Genomic DNA, 21,955 nt, shown 5'->3' with positions numbered 1-21,955 from the left:
ATTATTAATAATTTAGATTTAAAACAGCTGAATTATATTATTATTTAAAATATCTATAACGTAATTCGTGTCAAAATGTTTGTTTCTATAGTTTAGATAAAATTAGGTTAGATAAAATCTGATTCAATTGTGGTGTTGGTCTCTTATTATACTGCAGCCAACCGAACATAATACATTACCTTTTCTAACAATGCGTTATAAGTGAGTTTGACATTTCCGGCGTCTAAAGTTGCAGACCTCCTATCCTCACACACGACAGTGGCAAACTCTTCAAAAGTTGTGGAAACCTATAAAAACAAATAATTATGTAAAAAATGTACATGTCACATAAACTAATAAGATAGCTAGCTAACAGCACATATCTGCCTATCCAAATCTGCTCTGAGCTAGTCACACAGAACAAAAAACAAGTGCAAAGGATTCAGAAAACTTTGGCCTGTCCTGGAAGTGATATAAGGACAATTCTCCAAGTGCCTATTAATAATCCAAAGATATTTATCAACCTGATCTCCCTGATGGATTCAATTAAATGAAAAAAAATAATTGAAAAAATGCAAGAGCTTGCTCAATAATTTACACCAAAAAAAAATATTTTATATTTAATTTTAATGTTCTGGATATGTTTGTTTGGTTCATAATCAGATTACGAATGTTTCCTTTCGAAGGATGTAAATCGTGAGATGGATATCTGTTTCATGTACATCAAAACAAAACAAAACTAAGAGGAAGGTGAACTGGAGCTGAACTCAACATTCATAGCAAAACAAAAATATAATACATGAATTTTGAACTATGAAGTAGACGATGTTTCAAGTAAAGGAAATAAATCTGTAGATTTTAATAAAATCTTCCAAATGTGTATATCAAAACACCCTTACAGGGACTGACTTTTTGCACCTTGATGAAGTAAAAATAAAATGTAGACCCACTATGCATCAAGTATCTATGCAAAATTTCCGTCATATTCCCGTCTCCTACGAGTGAGATGACAACATTTAAACTAAACTGGAACTAGATTATGTCTTTTGACACAAATCTAGTGAGTCCTCAAAAAGTATCAAATGTATCTAGGAACATCATTATAAAAATTTAAAAATTATATAATTGGAGAATAGAAAGTAAAAGATAAAACGTAAAGATAAACAACTACATGGTAGAATATACATTATCTGCCTGGAAGTGTGGATGGTATTTTTACTACAAAACTATACTGAAATGAATGCTACAACAAACACAAACTCCCCATAGAATCAATGATTTACAAGCATTTCAGCTTCATATTTCCATTTTAGTTCAGTTTCATTGTTTACACCACAAAATGAAAGATTTACTTACTTCCACATCAAACCCTTTTTCTTTGAGAATTTCTTTTATGATCTTCCTCTCGTCATGGAATCTCGATTTTAGGTCTTCAACATAAAACTTGAACAAGTCCAAAGGTGTTGAACCTAAACAAAAATTATAACTATTAGAATGCATAACAAAACTCATAGTTTATAACTTAGAACAGACAGTATAAACTAGAAAAAAAACCTGGTCTCTAACATTATTAACCCTCCAACTGATGACCGACAGCACAGACTTTCATCAATACCGCTTGTGAACTGATAAAGACGGCAAAGCCGTCGTCAACTATCCGCTATTATTACGCAAAAACCATTTCAGTTATAAAGACATAACTTGCACCAGTCGCAATCCTCTACTCATAAATATCAATTCATTTTACATAGTTTATATTCGTACTATTAGTTGTTTTCAGCTGATATCGATCCAAATGCTGTACGGCATACAGCTGACGGACTATGCAGCTGGTGACGCACTGTGCAGCATTGACGATCTTTATTGCTATAGATGCGAGGTTATTATGAAGACTAGTTGTGTATAATTTATATTATTATGTTGTGAAATGGGTGATCCTCACTGTTCAAAAGATATACCTGATCTATTGGATGATGAAAGTATTAGTTTTGATGATGAAAGTGACATATCGCAAAATGAAGTGCATGATGATTATTTCATTGTCAGATTTGTTGTCAGGTTGTCTGGATGATTATAAACCGGTGGAATGTGAAATGGGTTGTGAAAATTTATAGTGACAGTGAAGACAATTCATCACTATCTGATATTCCTCTTGCCCAAAGAATTCATCAAACACCAATATGGGCACGCGTAATGTCAAAAAAAGTTGTACATACTTTACATTCTTATCAAAAAATCTTTTTTGTGTTATAAATAAGTGTATATATTATGTTATCCTTTTTTTCACTATAAAACTGTGTATATTTTGTACATTTACAGTATCTTACTATCTCAAGTCATGTGACAGTTACATGGAGTGAAACTTAGAAAACAAAACATTTACTATACACATTTTTAAATTTATGTACAAATAAAAAAACAATACCTACTCTAGTAAGTAAATATTCTTATTATTTTAAAATTTTCTCTGGTTTTTAACAAAAAATTAATATACATATCACTTATTACTTAGCATTAAGCACATAATAAACAAAAATCTGAAAATATGCTGCGCAAAGACAAAATCCAGTGTATCATTCTGGGAGTTTCTTATTATCAGTCGGAGGGTTAACTAAATGTTGGTTTTGGAGCTGACATTTATTCTGAAAGAACACATTGGTTCTTGGTAATGTTTACCTGGTTGACCAAGCATGGCCGAGAAGCGAAGATCTGCACTGATAATGGGGTACAACTCAACCCACAGCGACATGGAGGTCAGCTTGCCCTGCTCGTGGAGCTCGTCTAGCAGCATCTGTCACAGAAAAAATGTGTTTTCATTGATTACCTTCACTGATATTATTATTATCTGTTCTTCCTGAATTTTGGTTTGGTTTAAAATAATAATAACTTTATTTTTTTCATATTCATGGACATCACTAAATCGGAAATACTGAAACTAGAGAGTCTGAGTAGTTTTAAGAATCTTACAATACTAAACAAATTGTTTTTATATGTTTAAATCAAATTATAGTACTTTGGTATTATCCGAAGGCCACTAGTTTTATAACAGTTTCTCTTACCAGGGATCTAAAAACTTACATTGCTAAAAAGAAAGGACTTTACTCAAAGTACTGTGGAAATATCTTGTCATTATAACAATTGGTTTTTCTAAGGAATTGATCTTGGTGCACCTTCAGCACCATCCCACACTTCTAACAAAGAATGAAAAACATTCCTCAAGATAATACCTCAATTAAAGCTCAGATCACATGAGCACTAATTAAATTTCCTAATTACATAGCCTAATAATAAATAGTTGATAAGGACAGAGTGGCCTCTTTCTCAACGACATCACTTCCTTTAGGGAGGCACACGACAAAAACCGATCTTCAAAATGACATGTAAGTTCAAAGTAAGTAAAATAATGTCTGCTCTTTCTAATAATGTAGTTTTTGAGGCTCCCGGCAAGAAAAAGTGTTCTAAAAATAGTGGCCTCCGGATAATACCAAAGTACTCAATTTATTTTTTTGATAGAGTACTATAAATTAAAATTTAGGTTCCGTACAATCGGAAATCCTAAAACAGATATAACTAAGAATGTTTTTACCATTACATAACTTTCCAAATTACAAGTTACATTTGTATGACTCTTCTTCTTATCTTAATGATAATGTACAAGAGAATGTAAATGGATAAATATATTTTTATTTTAGCAATACAGCCAGAGTTACCGAAAGAGAAATATGTAGGAATTAATACACAAGTTTTACAGGCTTAATATAAACATTATTATTATTATTATAAATAGTACATCACAAAAATACTAAGGTATTTTTAAATTCAAATGTTTATTAAAGTGACTGCTTAATGCACAAACAAGAGAAATTTAAGAGAAAAACATCCAATCTAAAATAAATTTGTTGGCAAAATCCTGAATGTTCAATACCCCTTATCAATACACAACCAGCTGATAGCACAAGTGTATCGTAAATTAGAGAGGACCAGCTTGATCAACAAGCCAATAAACCAATATGGTCAAAAAGCATTTTGAAATTCTTGTGAATGGATTTGTTATTTGTAACATTTTATAACCTACACAAAATGCGTTTCATTTCTATACAAATTTTAAGTTTCCAGGTAAATATTATTTTAACTGGTAACTGTAAGGAATAACACAAGGAACTTACACCAAAGTTGTCCCTGTTTTTTCTCTGTTGCCTTTTTACGCGTTTCTTTTCTCTTTCCTTCTCTTCTTCTTCCTCCTTTTCAAGTTCTCTTATGTGATCTTCGAAAACAATGAGTGCATCTTCCTTGTCCATACCTAAAAATATAACATTATTCATAGTTACAACTTAGTTTCAAGACTTGTTAATAAAATACCCACTTTAGTTACTTACACTAAGCTATGATTAGCATAAAAATACCCAAAACCCTAAGTTAACACTGACCAATTATACAGTTAAACCTGCCATATCCGGCCTAATGTGGCAATGGGATAGACAGAATGTCTTTACAACCTGATATTGAATTGTGATTTGAAGAATGTATGCCACTACAACAAATGTACTACTGATGTCTGGATTTACTTTTTGAAGACACTACATAATTATGAAAATTTTAAATACTGAACTGAAGTTTTTTCCTGTTAAATTATATAAATTTATATTACAAAAATGTTCATTCTATTTGAAACTTTAAAACGAAAGTAATGCAAATTTTCAATTGTTACAGTTACGTATGTACAAAATCATGTAATTCAAGAGGGTATATAGTACATAAAAACATATTATCAAGAATCAAACATTTAGTACAGTAAAATACTAAAAATTAAAATCTTAACTTAGTGAAATTTTTTGTAACCACATTGTATATTCGAAAGTAACAGCACCGATATCACAGTTTTGCCAAGGTCATTGTTTATAATTAACAATAACAAGTTCGCCATAAAAAGAAACAAAACCTTCGACAGCTCTCTATATCTCTCTCTCTCTCTCCCACCCTCACCTAAACCAGTCGACATGAGGGAGAAAGTTATCAGGCTTGTCCATGTGGTATTTCTTGCTCAAAAAGCATACAGTTACGGAACATTTTATTGTTTGCCACCAGTCGGAATTATCAGGGGTGCCAAATTTTGCAGAGGCAGATATGACAGGTTAGAAGCACAAGCAGCAGCTGACTAACCGAGTAAACTGGCATCATCCGTGAAGTTAGGGTTGTCCAGCAACATCTGCTGTGCCTCCTGCCACGTGGTTCGGTGTTCTATGGCAACCATAGAGTCCAATATTGCTGCCAACTGCCGCATGTTCCTCTTCTTCCGAGACTTTGCTTCTTCCTTCTCTCGCTTTGCCAAGTTGAAGACACAATCATCGTAAATATCTCTCCTTTCCGTGTCAGACACGTTTTTCCAAACCTGAAACCATTTGGTTTGAATAAATGAGTCATTCTCCAAAAGATACAATATAACTTATTCTACAATACTGTCTATTTTCCACTACAATTAATTTAGCTAGTGAAAGTGTTTTTTGTTAATGTAATGAATTCCTACGTGACATTGGATACTGATCACATACTTTCTAATATTTATCATTTTGGCTTCTTTTTACTAGACATACTGAATTGAATTAAATTTATTCACATATCTGTATGTTGCAATCAGTTGACAAAAAAATAATATATATATATACAGTGAAAAGTCCCAACTAAGACTATATGATCTGTGAGTGGGAACGAGTACCTTTATCAGTCAGTTGGTATCTTAATTATCCATGAATAACTAACTGTACAGTACTATTACACAAATAACAAACTTGATTTGGCTATCAGATAACGGTAGTCAATGTGAATGGACTAATACAATGTTTCACTTTTTAATTGTTTACAGTAGTCAGCTTTTTTTATAATTGTGGTTGATTTAATCCATAGTAAACTAAATCAAAAGATTTAACGATTTTGATTTTAACTTACTTTTTTGGCTCAGATTAAATAATTAGTTATTTAGACTAATCAATTGATGATTCTTATACATTTCTTATTTACAATTTTAGGGCCTCAAACCTATGGAGAATGCAAGTGACTGCAGAAGCATCAGTATTTAATAAGACAGAATTCAAATCAGAATAATATATTTTAAATGTTTGTGAAACCAAAAGCCTATAAAGTGGCCAGGGTGTATTTCAAATTAACAGTTGAGTTATGAATAGTCTCGGTATTCTCCTACAAAACTGCGGATCATAGCATTTTCAGACTTTGGATAGTATAAATAATCTTCAAATTGGCAAGAATCAGCCTAGACTAATTTTAGTGCAATAATCATGATGTATTTCATCTCTACAGTTGAATGACAGACAGTAACGAGTTAAAATAAAGGGCTTTTTTCTAAAACAAACTTAATGTTGTTCTTAAACATTCTTACTGAAGAATCTTTCTAACCAATGAATAAATAGTTCTTGACAGTTTATTTACACATAAATATATTTCTCTCCCGAACGTTACTTTCTTCTAAAGATAAATTCTATATACGGTACTAACAAAGTCTTAAAAAATCTACCACTCACATCAAGATCACCAAATATCTCCTGACACCGGTAATAACGCGTTGAGGAAGTCATCTTGTCCGTCGTCATCAGGAATTCTTCCAAGTCCTCTTTTGCTTTCTTAGCTCTCATTCTCTGTTCTTCCTTTTCCTCCTTCAGCTTCTGAGTTTTGTACGCATTGAAAGCCTGTTTCTTCTCATTTAGGTGTTTCAGCTGTGGATAACGTGGGTCGGAGGAGATCATCTTCACTGCCTGCTCCCACGAGGCGTTGCTTGGAACATCCTAGTGAGTTATACAGAGTCAGTTTACAAATAAACTAAAACACAACCACCATAAACCACTCTACCCAATCACCATAACAGATCTATAACATGTGACCTTAATTTAGTCCAGTCTTTAATAAGTCTGACTGATTATCGTAACTTAATTTGTTATCAAATATTTGCAATGCATCCTAATATATTCGTTTCCATTCAGACAATCCAAACCTAATAATAACTTCAAACTAAAATCAAATATAACAGATTGCTGTTAATATTTAACTTTAAATTTTTAAGAATCGTTCGGGACTATTTGTTATCATTACATTTTCTGATCTTATTTACTTCTGTACTTGAAAATTTCTTCTATTCTTCTATGAAATCTATATAATTCACACAAAAATAGATTTATATTTCATGTTGCTATACCTGGGTTACTAACATTGTTGAGAAATAAAATGTACTTATATTATATAATGTACATCCAGAACCAATCTGATATTTACTATTATTTTAGTGATATTATTTAATTGAGACAAATAAATTGTGCAAAAATGTGAAAAAAGAATATGAATAAAGCTGGAAATACATCCAAATAGTAGATGAGCTCAAGAGTGGAGCGTAAAAAACATATACTACAGCTCTACACGTTCATGGCAATATGAAGCAATGACTGTGCAATATTACCAATAATAATAGATATATGCTATCAAACTTTGCATACTAATTTTAATGGGTAAATTTTTGTTCAATCTTAATCTTGGTATATTGTACTACTGTTGAGTAATATTATTTTTAATAACAAAATTTTGTCCAGTACCATAATAGTTACATTATAAAGCTAGGATACATAAGAATGACAATTAATAAAATCATTTTAACTATTCAATATTTGATTTCAAGGTATTATTCAGTTCAGTATTTGCACAGTCTTAATTAATTATAACAGAGACACGAGTGATGTATAAGGAAATTACTCAATACGTACTCTTTCCTTGAGAAGTTCTTTGAAGGCCTCAATGGCTTCTTTTTTGTCTTTGAAGACCAGTTTGTTGGGCTCTGGAGTGCTAGTTCTGCTGTCTGGATTTGACTTCAAGCCTGGTAGTGAGGATGTGCTATCCTCATCTGAAACAGTTCAGTTAGGTTCGGTTTGTGTTTCATTATACAACATTAAATTGATTACATTTCGATTATAATTATTAAAATACCATAATTTATTTGAAAAAAAAACACCTCAGCGTTGAAACTAACTTTAACAGAGAAAAACAATTTAATGATAAGTGAGGTCCATATTAGAAACTGAAAATTATAAATTAACCATTACAATTAAAAATTATAGAATCAAATGTCAATAATTCTATAATTGATAAATTCTATAAATGATATAAAGAACTAAGAATTAGAAGTAGTCAGTTCCTAAAACCAGCATTTCTATTTGAGAATATATAACAGCAAATTTGTTTAAATTCACTGACATTTCTATTAATGACATAAATATATGTATGAGATTGTAACAGAGCACTCTGTTCAGAAATTTTTACCTTAACAAGAGCAACTGCTTCAAACACCTGTTTATTACTCTCTGGTCCGAAGAAAGACATCCATTGCAAACATTATTAGCAGCATTTCTATAATGTGAAACCACTAGTTTTGACTAGTCGCTTGTATTTTGTTATTTTTTATTTTATTTTAAAGTTGTGATTATATCAAGTGACATAAAACTCTTCATCGTGAAATTTGCCATCAAGTGGTTTATAACAACCAAATTTAGTAATGTAAATATGGGGTTTTAGTAGAAACGCAAAATTTTACTATGTTTTTAAAAACATTAAAATAGTTTGGGGAAGTGGAATTTTTAATGTTTTGCATAAAAACCTTATGGAGACATTTTTATATTTTGAAACAAATTTTTTTATGTTTTTGTATACGGCTTTACTTTGGAAATTTTTTTAGTTTTCATTTTTCCACTTGTAATGCCAAAAAAATTGTAAACTGAAATACAAAAACAGATCCAACTGTATAAAAATATTCTTTGCAATGTACTGAAAAAGAAAGTATATAATACAATAAGTATATGCATATAATAGTATATGTTTCAATAATAAACATTCTGCATAGATTTGAATGATGATCTGCACAACTAGCCGAATAGTGCCTGATGTTACATGAATTTCAACAGCCAGATCCAGGGTTAAACGTTTAACCCTTCCCACGCCATAGACAGATATATTAGAATGGTAGACTTTGACCAAAACTACCAAATACAGTTATATCCCATATAACTTATGGGATTATGGAGAGTTTTTTAGTTCAAAAAAGGTCTTCGAAATGCTTGTGCACGCTCCATGCTTATCGCGGTTGCCAAGGAAGTATTTATAAATGACCTTCACTCTGCAGCAGGGGTCATTTTTCTAACTCTATCCACCTGCTAGCCAGTTCTGTGTCTCCTACAGAGCCATAACCAAACATATCCGTGGTGTGTATTACAATTACTTTTGTTACGAGTGCGCCTATACTACGTATCTCGTTAATATTTTTCATTGTGTGGTAGCGTTATGATTAGTTCGAAATATTTATCTTGTTTCATAGTGCGACCAGGTGTATTTTAACTTTAATAGTAAAATTCATTTTTTATCGAAAAGGAATATATTCTATAAAAATATAGGGTTTCTTTTTTTTAATTTTTACGCTAATTTTAATTCAAATATCCTGTTGTATACTTTTTTTGCTTTTACCTTTTATAATTTAGTTATAATAAAAATTTGCTTTGAACTTAAAGAAAAAAATTTTGTTATTTGTCTTGGCGTTATAGGAAAGGTAATGGATTTATTAGTGGTGTGCAAAAGGTTAATACTCCACTATAAAACAATACACCTAGAGACTATTACTCACCCATCTTGACAGGAGGGGTAGGAATGCTGATGGCCGCCAGGGTGGCCGCAACTGCCTGGTCCAGAGCAGACGACGAACTTGACTGGCCTGCAAGAGATTCTACTGGTCAGTTCTTTATGTTACCATTTATAAATCACATATGAATATGATTCTGTACATGCACTATTTAGTCAGATTGAACATGTATTATTCAATTATACTTCATGTAGTTATATTCTGGTTGAAAAGCACCAACAATTACAATAAATTCTACTAATGCTTATGCTAATTTATTAACACTTATTTATCAAACTGCACATGAAAATGAATCTTACTACCGTTATTGAAAACTAAAATGAGTAAAACTTACTTGTTGATGATGTGGTAGATGTTGGTACTTTAGTTGGTACTGAACTTTTACTGAAAAAAGACAACATAGAATTATGAACACAATGTTGACACACTTTCTTTCATATTATAATTATTGCATAAAACGACAATGCATTCTAGAATTATGTTGTATATCTACAATATTACTTTATATAAATGGAAGACATTTTTACTTAAAATGCTATAACTAACCATCAAAGATCAAAGTTTTTAGACAGATAATTGCCTATCTCCATAAGTAACAAAACATTTAAGAAGTAATCAATGTTGTATATCAATCTTTGTTTTTAATTAAAAGAAAATACCTTGACTTCTCTTCTTGTGCCAACTTTACTTTGAGTTCTTCCAGTTCCGGGGGAATGGTCCACCGAGATTCTTTGGTTGACAAATTGTGATAGTAGGTTTTCCCTTGTTCAGATCTGTACTCCTTCCAGGGACATTGGGCTATTAATAACTGAAATAGTAACACGCCATTAAAGAAAAAGTCAAACATAAATTATGTACTGTGCGCATTTAACATATTTTCTGTTTCAAAATAGAATTAAATCGTACAAAACCAGTGTTTACAACACTAAATAAATGAATGAGTAAGAAGTACAAACCTATGCTATAGACTCTGGCTTTCATAATTTATATTCATAAATGAAACGTACGTGTATTTTTTTTTATATTTAAAAAAACCGTTGCGAGAAGAGTAAAATGTTAGACTTAGAGCTAAAGCTAAAAATAGTGTAATAGTGATCTCTTTACCTTTGACTCTAACACTCCTAAGCTCTTAACCATTGTAGAGGAGTCAACTGGAGAAAATACCAAAATTCCTAACTATGAACTGGTAGGAAGTTTCTCTAGGATGCATCATCAAAAAGGAGGTGTAGCCATATATAAACACTTAAATCTGGGAAATAAAGTGGACAGGATTGATTACAATTCCAGCACTAGAGATGATTATGTGAGACCCAACTTATCAAAATCAAAGAAGGTCAAAAGAGCATCTATGTGTTGGGGTGTTTATAGACCACCATCTGGGAACTTGGATGAGGCAATCGATCACTTAACAGAGATCTTGAACACAATCCCCTTTCAACAAAGCATTATAATTGGCGACATAAACGTGGACAACCTAGTTCAAGGACAGTCCCTGTTTGAAACTTAAATGACGCTCTTGCACAATGTGGTGTTAGGAGATTATCACTGCCACCTACCAGAGTAACCCAGCACTACATCAACATCAATTGACTGTGTCTGCTCCAACATCCCTTTACCAGAAGTCACACTAGATGTCTTGACCACAGGGCTTTCGGATTCACAACGCACAGCTGTGTTAAACGAATCTGAAGAAATCACCTGTTCCCACAACTTATTCAATTAGAAGACATCTTAATAAAAATAAACCTTGACAGCCTGAGTGACTACTTAAAGGGACTTAACTGGGGATTAGTGCTTAATGCACCAGCTGTGGACACTGCTTTTAGAAATTTTAGCCAAATACTTAACTCTGCAATGAACCTAACATGTCCTTATAAAAAAACCAAAGCAAAGCGTAATGCAAGAGCTTGTCACTTTAATGATCCAGAAGCTCAAAGACTAAAGACCGAGTTTTTAGAAGCCTTAAATAGAGAAGAAACCACAGGTTGCGTAGCTGCTAAAACCCAAACAGCAGAAAAGAAAAAAGCCTATGATATGAGACTGAAATATCTAAAAAGGCAAGCAATAGTAGACCGCATAAGCAACTCAGAAAACAGGTTCAAAAGCAGTCTGGGACACAATTAATAATGAACGCCATAAGAAGAAACAGGACACTCCACTTGAATTGACAGTCAATGGCAACAAATTAAACAATCCATTCAAAATAGCTGAGCACCTAAATACTTATTTTACAACTATAGCCTGAGATAACACTAAAAGAAGCAGGTCAAACTTCAGATAATCTCAAGGAAGCCTCAATGCACCACCAATGCACCTGAATTTGTTATTCATAGCACTACACAGGCAGAAGTTAAGAAAACCATCATGGCAATGAAATCAAAGCCATCAGCAGGCATAGATGATGTCTCATCTATCTTACTTAAGCACTGTGTTGATGAAATTACACTGCCTCTGACTGATATTATGAACAAGTCCTTAGCTCAGGGTATTTTTTCCAGCTGACCTCAAGATTGCCAAAATAATCCCTATTAAGAAACAACCACAAAGCACAGAAGCTGGCCACTTTAGACCAATATCTCTTGTATCAACCATCTCCAAGATATTTGAAAAAAAATTGTTTTAACAAGATTAATAACCCACCTCATGGACAATAATTTGCTCAGTAAACACCAGCACGGATTTTTATCCTCTAAATCTACAACCACAGCTATCACTGACTTCTTTGAGAATGTAATTGACCAAATTGAAACTGGAAAAATAGTATCTGCTATTTTCTTGGATCTAAGTAAAGCTTTCGACACACTGGGACATAATTTACTTCTTACTAAGCTGATGACTTTAGGAATCCAAGGCAATGCAATAAACTGGTTCAATAGTTATTTGAAGAACAGGACTCAACTAGTAGAGCTGAAATATACAGCTAATAACACAGTTTACCATGCTAGGTCAAAACCCCTCAATATAACAAGAGGGGTCCCTCAAGGCTCAGTACTGGGTCCAGTATTGTATGTATTGGTAACAAATGACCTCCCAGATTACCTAAAGGAGCAAGCCCACACCACAATGTACGCTGATGACACAGCTCTTATACTTGCTGAAAAAGGCCCTAATGATTTAGATTGTCAGGCCTTCATTGCTTTCAATGTGGCAAAACAATATTGTCAAGAGAACGATCTTGCACTAAATGACAGCAAAACTAAACAAATCCTGTTTTACAAGAGCTGCAAACTTAACCGAGGGGTTGCCAATGGTGGAAGTTGACCAAATACCTAGGAGTGATCATTGACCAACATCTGTCCTGGACCCCTCATGTGGACATGGTGTGCAGGAAACTGAGTACTGCCCTGTATGTTGTAAAAAGAATAAGGTCTGTTGCAGATCTGTCAACAGCCAGGGTCGCTTATTTTGCCCTATTTGAGTCTGTTGTGAGGTATGGTTTTGATAATATGGGGAGGGTCAAGTATAGGAAATATGACTAAAGTTCTTAAACTTCAAAAGAAAGCGGTAAGAATATTAGCAGGTCTAAATCATCTTGACTCGTGCAGAGAAGTGCTTTCAAAGACCTTGGAATTCAGACAGTGGTGGCTCTTTACATACAACAAACCATTCTACATGTATTTAACACTGATTACAATAGACTGGGCGAAATTCATTCATATGGAACCCGCAATGTGACAGACTTCGTCTTACAACCTCATCGACTCACCATGACTACCAAGAAGCCATCTTATGCAGGGTGCAAAATTTTACAATCTCCTACCAAGACACCTCAAGAGTATAACAAGAGAGTCAGCGTTGAAGAGGAATCTCAGTGCATGGCTTGCTGACAGGACTTTTTACTCCATCGAGGAATTTTTAAACTGGACATGACATTTTTATCTTGATCTATGTTTTAAACTAGATAAAATTTTTACATACATATTGACACAATATTCTGTACTCAATGTATATGAATAAAGTTTCTCTTTGATTGATTGATTGAACTAGTGAACGGACGCTAACCTTGCCATATGTGCGTACAAGCTTAACTGCTGTTGTAGGTAGCATTGTGCACTTAGACCTATAAGGTCTTTGTGTAGCTTCCAAAGTAACAAAATAAGTAAGCTTGAAAGATTGGGACATCTCCTGCCAAGATCCCATCATTGTACAGCCACCATGAGGAGTGAACACTCACACTCACTATCTTAGCAAGAGTCACCTTGGAAGAAAAGGAGGTCAGCTCTGTTCCAGCCTCTACCAGTCAAGGATGACTTCTACCCATGCTGTTTAGGCTTTCTAAAACTTTTAAGTCCCACCCATTCCAATGATCATGCTCTGCAGTAAATTAGATCTATCAATAAAATGATTCCTGTGTTCTTTCCTAAAATCGTAACAATTGTCATTAGTGATGTGCTGCTCTTGGAAGTCCATTGGTTTTCTCAAATGGAATATCATAATATATTTACCGCACCTAGTGTAGATTCTGCTAGCAGCGTAAACCAACAAAGAGTGTACCATCTAGGGTTAGAACTGTTTTATTATCTGCTCTTATTGCATTATTGTTGACTGTTGCTATCACATTTATATATCATTCTATATATTTCTGTATTTTCAATAATGCAATCTAAAACATAAACTAAATCAACTAATGCTATGTTAATGTTATCTAAATTGAAATGGGACTAGACAAATGTTAAAGTGATTAAACAAATTATGAATCAATTATCGATGAATGGGCACGCATTCTTCTTTGGCGTGAATGAACTAAATTAATCCTTTCTTTGGTATGAGGAGTTGGACTTGACGTTGCCATAGAAGATTTATTTATCTTATTTATAATAACCAAACAAATTAAAATATTATACCCAATGAGGTTTTATGATTTTATGTACAAACTTACTTCAACTGGCGATTTGAGCTCATTTGGTTTCTCCCACATGCTTTGTTTGGTTGATGTGTTGTAGTAATATGTTCTTCCATCTGGAGCCTTGTGTTCCGTCCAATCGTGTTTCTTCTTGTCCTTTCCCTCACTTTGACTGTCCCTAGGGGAAATGTTAAACCATAAGTAGTGAAGTATCAAATAATCTATCTAGGCTAACAGTACAGTACACCAGAATATTACTAGTATTACAGAATATTACTTTTGGATCAAAAACATAGCGTAACAGTACAATTCATTCTTTAACAAACTGACACAAGTAAGTTTTCATTAGTTCACTATTACAATAACTGAAATGGCAAAAAGGTGGTACCTGTATGCTAACCAATTAGCTTTGTAAAACAAAGGAGCTAATGTAGATCAACAATTTTCTTCTTTTTTTTAGTTTGTTATTGATGACGATGGAAGGATTGAAAGAATAACAGGATTTCGGACATTTGCCATCGTTATAGGTTATAAAAGGTATAATACATGTTGAGGATTGGAATGTACCTCTTCGTCAGGTGGGGAAGGTATTAATATATACAAAAATAAGTACCCCACTGTAGCTGTGCTGGTGTGATGTGCGATTGTAATTCTCGTACTCATGATTTGTGCTCAGGACTTGCATCCTGTGCAGTGACAACGCCTGGACTGAACTCCAAGCAGTTTTTGGGTACGTTTGAACCCTCTTCTTTTCCTTCTTTCTGCTCTTTATTTTTGTATGTATTAATACCTTCCCCACCTGACGAAGAGGATAGATTCCGATCGTTGAAATGTTGAGTCATACCTTTTATGACCTATAACGATGACAAATGTCCGAACTCCTGTTATCCTTTCAATTCTCTTCTCCTATCCTACCTACCCCACAATCATTGAAAGCATTTCTAATCTCTCTTATGCTATTGTGTCATATTACATTTAGCTTTGTGCAAATTTGAAGTTGAATACATTACTGTAGAATACATACAGAACAGTGTTTTCAAGTGTTAGAAGCTTACATTTTTACCAATTGGATCAAAAGCAATGTTGTATCTGACAAATGTTGTGTAAGTACAACTTTAATATGTTTTAAAAATAAAATAATACATACATTTATTTCTATTTATTGATTTTATTTAAAACTCCAACTGGCAATCATTACATTTGTTGGCTAACTATTTATTAACAAGATGGTGGCGAATGAAAAACATCTCTCAATATGATCCCTATAAGGAAAGAAACAAAATTCCAAACACTCAGAATTTTCCTTTTAAAAAAAAAACAAGAAATAGTGTGAATGGAGACACAAGAATGCAAAGGTTGTGAATCAACAGAAAACACACATTAAATTTAGTGAAAGGTAGGTTCCATACTAATGGGGTTTTGTCAAAACTTGTTCTTTTTAACACATTAAACTGAAAAGGTGCTCTCTTATAAACTCATTGGAAACACAAATAATGATTCTTTCTGTATACATATCTCATTATTAGTTTTTCATCCAGTTGTAACGATTTTGACATTGGTGTATTAACAGAACTGTAAAAATGTAGATGCAAGAGCTGTAAGCACTAAAAATGTTTGGGAAAACTATATTTAGTTGGAGGGTAAGATCTCCATTAATTTCCTTACGTGTGCATGAAGAGGATTGTATAATAATGAATTACTACCAAAAAGAATTACTGCTGATTAATTATTAGTTTTTTCAAGGTTGGTTAAAATTGTTATAGAAATTGCTGGAACTATTCAATGACAATTTATTATTCTTGGCTGAACAATACCATAAACAAAGAGAGAACTGTGTTACATTGTGTTTTAATATTACAACCTTATTCTCAAAATACATCAATATGAGAATTTATCTATCACATATGGTTAAAAATACCTCACCAAATCGCATGGTTTTTTAAAAACATGGTGTTTATTCTTTTTTGAAGCTTATTTTTGACGATGGAAGGATTGGAAAGGAAACAGGATTTTTCTGGACATTTTCCATCGTTCAGTGAAACAAAAAATCAACACTATCAACACAATCAAGTAACACTACGTTTCAAGATCTGCAATCTGATCTCTTCTTCAGGTAAATAACTAACCTAATACATAATTATTACAAACTAGGTTAAAATAAACAAATCATACCAAAGCATTGTGACACGCTTAAGTCAGGAATCACAACCACCATGTTTGTGTAAACTTCACTAACTCTAAAACATGCACTTAATAAAATGGTGTTTATGTTTTATGACACAATTTTACTGAATAGTTGCAGTATTGTGAAAAATGAAATGATTTTAAACAAAAGATATAAACTAGTCTAGAAGTAAGAATGTTAACTTCATCTCCTTTTCAGCTTCCACTTAGTGCAACATTTGAAGTCTGAACTTGACATTCGTATTGAATCAACCCTTCCCACCACTGCTCTACATTATGTGTAGTCTAGAAGTACTTCAAGGATACTTACCCTCCTCCAGAAGGCAGGCCAGGACTGGGGGAGAGGCCTGGAGAGTCCTGAGGGATGGGTGCATCACCTGGAAATGATAAATTAAGATGTATTAAATAAAGTTTAACACAATAGTTAATAATAAATATATCACATTAAGGTGTTTAAAATTCATTTACACAAATCCACGACTTACAAAGCATTTAGCCTACAAAGTAAGTTTGACTTCAACCATAGCATGTGCCATATTCAACCACACTCTTTGATTATTTATAGATTTCAAATGAACAAGGTGCATTAAATAAAACCTAAGGTTACAGGACAATTTGTTTTAACACCACTCTATATTGAATAAAAGTTTGTATTTTTGTATGCAATTTAAGTTTATTATATGACGCCTTATAGCTAAACCACTGTGAAGAATTGTTTAAAATTGTAAATAATTAAATATTATTAAGGTTTATTTAGGTTATTTAAGTTTAACTAACTTCAGTTTATAATTTGAACAGTTATTTAAGTTCAAGATATTTAGCATGTTAAATTCAACATCTTGCATAGGCATATATCTTGTTTTAACCCTTTGAGTGCCACAGCATATTTTCCAAGTCATGCGCTTAAATTGCCGGAGCATTTCCTTCTGTTTTGCAAGCGTGTGGGGAAAAAACTATATTAAAAAAACTATTCAACCGATTTGAATAATGTTTGTTTAGTTTGTGTGTCATAAAACAACGTATTTTTTCCATATAATATTATAATTTTATTTTTATTTACACAAAAAGAATATAGGTTATAACAAAAAACTAAAAAATGAAAAAAATAAATTTTAAGTTTGAACTAAAATTTTATATATACAATTTTTTTTATATTTTTTTATAGCTATACCATTAGAAAGAACATTAAAAACTGAACAAAAATCATGCATAATATAGTTTTTTACAGTAATATTTAACCAGATACTGCAATATATACAAAATACAACAAAAAGCAATTTTTGTTCAAGTTTGTCAAAAGTTTAGAAACAATATTATAACTATCCTATTTCACTCAATGAAGTAAGACGACTGTAAAATACTAATTATATAAAAAGTATATAAAAATATACACAGGCCTACAATATAACCTTACTTCACCTAAAATCAATAGTTTGATTGGAACTTGCGTTTTACTTCATCACCAATCCAACAATAAAATACACATCACTAAACAAATAAACACGAAAAAAGAAGTTTATAAATGCATTGTAAGTTTTACTGAACACAATTGCAGAATAGTAATAACAACAGTTTTCAGCATAAACACACGAAACTAGCACAATGTAAACACCCAACGAACCAAACTGTGTAGTTAATGGCAACAAGTAACAGCTGACCAACTTATTGCGTCATCTCTTTTTTTTATGGCAAATAACTACAAGGAGGCGGTAAACAATAAAAATCAATCACAATTCATTGTTCAAAACTTGTAGATTGCAACGAAATAAGTTATTTGTCAAAACAAAAATGAATTATATGTGATATTAATTAAATACAAATCGTCTACTGGGTAGATGCCGGCAATTTATGCACATTTCACAGCATCTACTATGTAGACGCTGCGGCACTCAAAGGGTTAATGAATACTCTCATTAGATTATATATATATGTATGTATTTACCTTTAATTTTCTGAATGAAACCTTTGTCAATTGTCTCATCTATGTCATTTTTCATTACTTTTAGTAAATGCAACTAACATAAAAAAAAAAACATTTCAAGTCAATTTCAGTTGTACATAAATCAGAATTTCGCGCGAGTTCAGTATTTTCCGCCGTTTATTAGAAAAACCAGGCTTTTTTCTTTGTAATAAAACACATATATTTTAAATATATTATATTGTATAATTATGACACTTTTAGTTTGAATTCGGTACTATAGAGTACTGTATTCTGGATTGCCTTAAAATATAGACCTAGTTTGTAGGGAAATATATGTTTGACCTTATACAGTATATTGCTAATATTTATAAGTTACAAATAACTCATAAATATTTGCTACTTTTTATTGTTGATACTGCCATAAAATCCTATATATATTTAATTCGTTTAAAGTATTTAATTCTTGAGAGATTAAGTTACATAAATATTAAAAATAATACATACATCAGTTACATCATTTATTACCTGGTGGAGGTCCGAAACCAAATGGTGGGGGTGGCAGGCCAAAAGGCGGAGCCATTGGTGGTCTAGGAGGTAAATGCATATCACTAGGCATCATTGGAGGTGGAATAAACCCTGGAGGAGGTCCACCTCCAAATCCTCCAATTGGTGGAGGGCCCCGAGGTGGAAGTCCAGGCATTGGAGGAAAAGGACCTCCAGGACCAAATTTGCCAGGTGGTCCGACTAAGTCATCCCCAGGATTCTAGAATCACAAAAATTTATTTTAAACCTTAACAGTTTATAACACAAGTGATTATTTTATATACCATCTACTGTTTTAATGCTTTATTTAATAATATAATTAAGTTCTAAAACACGTTAAACTTAGCAAGTTAATGTTTTTTAATTATTTTTAAATCAAGCTTGAAACTCAAACTGTTAAAAAGATTAAGAGCCTATCTAAAACTATTTTAATTTTAGGATGTGCAAGTAAAATAAAATAAAATTGCTGAAATGGGCTTGGCATTTTTTGGACAAATTTTTGATTATGCTCCAGAACTAAAAGGGTTAAAAAATTCTGCAAATCACAAAAAGCCTGGATTAGACTTTAATAAGCGTCCTATACGCTATTTGGTTGTTTTTATATAATGGCTGTTTTTATCCGAATAAATAATTCTATATTATAATTTATTTAATAAAACATATAATTCGTACTTATTAGTTACAGTCATTTTTCATGTGAACAATAAACAACAAGAAGTAACATACTAATTTGATGAGAATTTGAAAATGACCATGAATATGAGGGGGTAGACTTAAACACTCGTTATTCGGTTGTTTTTATCAAATGGTTCGATGTTTTTATCTGAAGCAATAATTCGATATTAAGATTAATATAACTTAGCATAATGATTTCAACTTATTAGTTATGGTAATTTTAATGTAAGCAATAAACAGCAAGAAGTAACTAATATTTTGAGACTTTAAAAATGGCGATGAATAAGGAAAATATATCAGATATTTGTTACAAGTGACGAGATTTGTTTATGAGGCTTCAACATGTGGGTTTGTCTCCTGGTAACCAATGGGGAGAATTCTTTCCTCCATTTCACGAAAGTGGTTACTCATTGATATCTAGCTGGGCAAGTTATTAACATTGTAAGATTTCTTTGATATCTAAGTCTAGGCCATAGTTGGTTTTGTTGTTTTGTAACGTCAGTGCTACATTGGAGTTTTTTTTTAAATTATAATGTACGAGATTCTTCTTCTTTCTGTATTTTATTAAAACTTATTGTGTACGATTTGTACATATCGAAGTTGGATAATATATCGAATTGTCCAATAAAAACAACCGAATAACGAGTGTAGGCCACTTAAGTTTAATAAAGTCTCCCCATATGAGGAAATTACGTGATACAATTCTAGATATACATGTGGGTTTGGCTACTGCCTTCACAAAAGTGGTTGCTCACTTCTATCAACACAATCTATAAATATTGTAACATATTTCTGATGTGGAGGTCTAGGCCATAGTTGGATTAGTTAATTTGTAATGTTATTGTTAACCCTTTTAACCCCAGCCATTTTTCCATGGACTTGCCAGAAAGCCCATGGCAATAAGGGACCGTAGTGCAGAATTGAGGGAAAATACATCTAGTTTTCTTATTTTTGAAGATAATTTTTAGGTTTTTGTTTTAAATTGTTCACAAATAAGTGTACTCTTAGATGTAATAGTTAAAAAGTACTTTTACAGAATGATTTGTTTTTTTTTAGCGTATTTATACATAGAAAAAAATTTTATTTTTTTTTTATTTTTTATAGTTTGGACATGCATAAAGGGTAGAAAAAAAAATTGTAGCCCCTGAAAAATGAAGCAATTTTGTTTTACACATATTTCTTACTACACACACAAAATTTAAAGAACTTTCCTTGATAAATGCAGGAGATATATCCAATTAATTGTATTGCTGCATAAGCACTTCTTCATATATTTCCACATACACGTCAGTAGAAGTATACAGATATGTATACTTGTTTTTGCACTTTTGAAATAATAACAATTGTAAAATAACACAAACTAATTGTACAGTGGTTTGTAAGACTAAAACTGGTTTAATTTTTCAAAAAAGTAAAAGAAATAATATTTACAATATATACATTTTATATAAACAACTCAATTCATTGTCTTCAAAAATAGCACATTCACCACTAATAATAGGGTACTTTGGGATTATACCGACCACACCAGTATGAAGAACACAAAAATATAAATTTATAGAAACAAACATGATAGAACGAAAAAACAACTCTTTAATTACAAAATTACAAACTTACAAGCATTTCCAGGCATTGTGATCGGTATTTTTGTCACTGTCATCTTATCTTTCTCAAGAATCCTGATTACGACAGGCCACGCGGCATCACATGATTTGCACGGTACATAATTGCCTTTTCATTAAAATTCAATTTATATTTCTGATCAGATCCTCTAGAATTTGATATTTTACTGATAGGTACTATCTCGAGGGATGTTTTTCTTTCTTTGACATCAGCGCGAAGGCATGGCACTCGCATTTTGGGTGGCGGAGTGTGATCAAGAATAAAAACAAGTTTTGAGTGTTTTTTCAATAAAGAGTTTAGTTTTAGTTTGATCATGTTTGTTTTTATTGAATTTTTGTGTTTGGAGAAATGTAGAGGTAAAACACGGAAGTACAACAAAGCGACGCACCAGCTGAACGGGCAGCGAGACTCTGCAATCACGTTATCTACTAGACCGCTCGACTTTGACCTCTGTCTGAGGATGGGGAGGGGTTTGCGATAAGACGATTCCTGTTTTATATTGACGAAA

At 32.3% G+C, this 21,955-nt stretch overlaps 1 protein-coding gene across 1 annotated transcript in view; it reads right to left on the bottom strand.

Annotated features, from left to right (window-relative positions):
* The window catches only part of LOC124363112 (pre-mRNA-processing factor 40 homolog A), a 47,451-nt gene that overhangs the window by 24,356 nt on the left and 1,140 nt on the right, over positions 1–21,955 (bottom strand). Inside the window, exons 2-14 of the mRNA XM_046818241.1 lie at positions 19,132–19,369; positions 16,996–17,062; positions 14,538–14,679; positions 10,318–10,466; positions 9,993–10,042; positions 9,644–9,730; positions 7,740–7,876; positions 6,513–6,773; positions 5,140–5,368; positions 4,146–4,279; positions 2,656–2,770; positions 1,336–1,448; positions 180–287 (exon numbers count right to left, since the gene is read on the bottom strand). Of these exons, the coding sequence (XP_046674197.1) occupies positions 180–287; positions 1,336–1,448; positions 2,656–2,770; positions 4,146–4,279; positions 5,140–5,368; positions 6,513–6,773; positions 7,740–7,876; positions 9,644–9,730; positions 9,993–10,042; positions 10,318–10,466; positions 14,538–14,679; positions 16,996–17,062; positions 19,132–19,369 (1,830 nt within the window). The remainder of the gene's footprint in view (positions 1–179; positions 288–1,335; positions 1,449–2,655; positions 2,771–4,145; positions 4,280–5,139; positions 5,369–6,512; positions 6,774–7,739; positions 7,877–9,643; positions 9,731–9,992; positions 10,043–10,317; positions 10,467–14,537; positions 14,680–16,995; positions 17,063–19,131; positions 19,370–21,955) is intronic.

This window comes from Homalodisca vitripennis, chromosome 5 (assembly GCF_021130785.1).
Source record: "Homalodisca vitripennis isolate AUS2020 chromosome 5, UT_GWSS_2.1, whole genome shotgun sequence".
NCBI classification, from domain to species: domain Eukaryota; kingdom Metazoa; phylum Arthropoda; class Insecta; order Hemiptera; family Cicadellidae; genus Homalodisca; species Homalodisca vitripennis.
The sequence above is the reverse complement of the archived record's forward strand: the minus strand, read 5'-3'. Positions and strand labels throughout refer to the sequence as shown.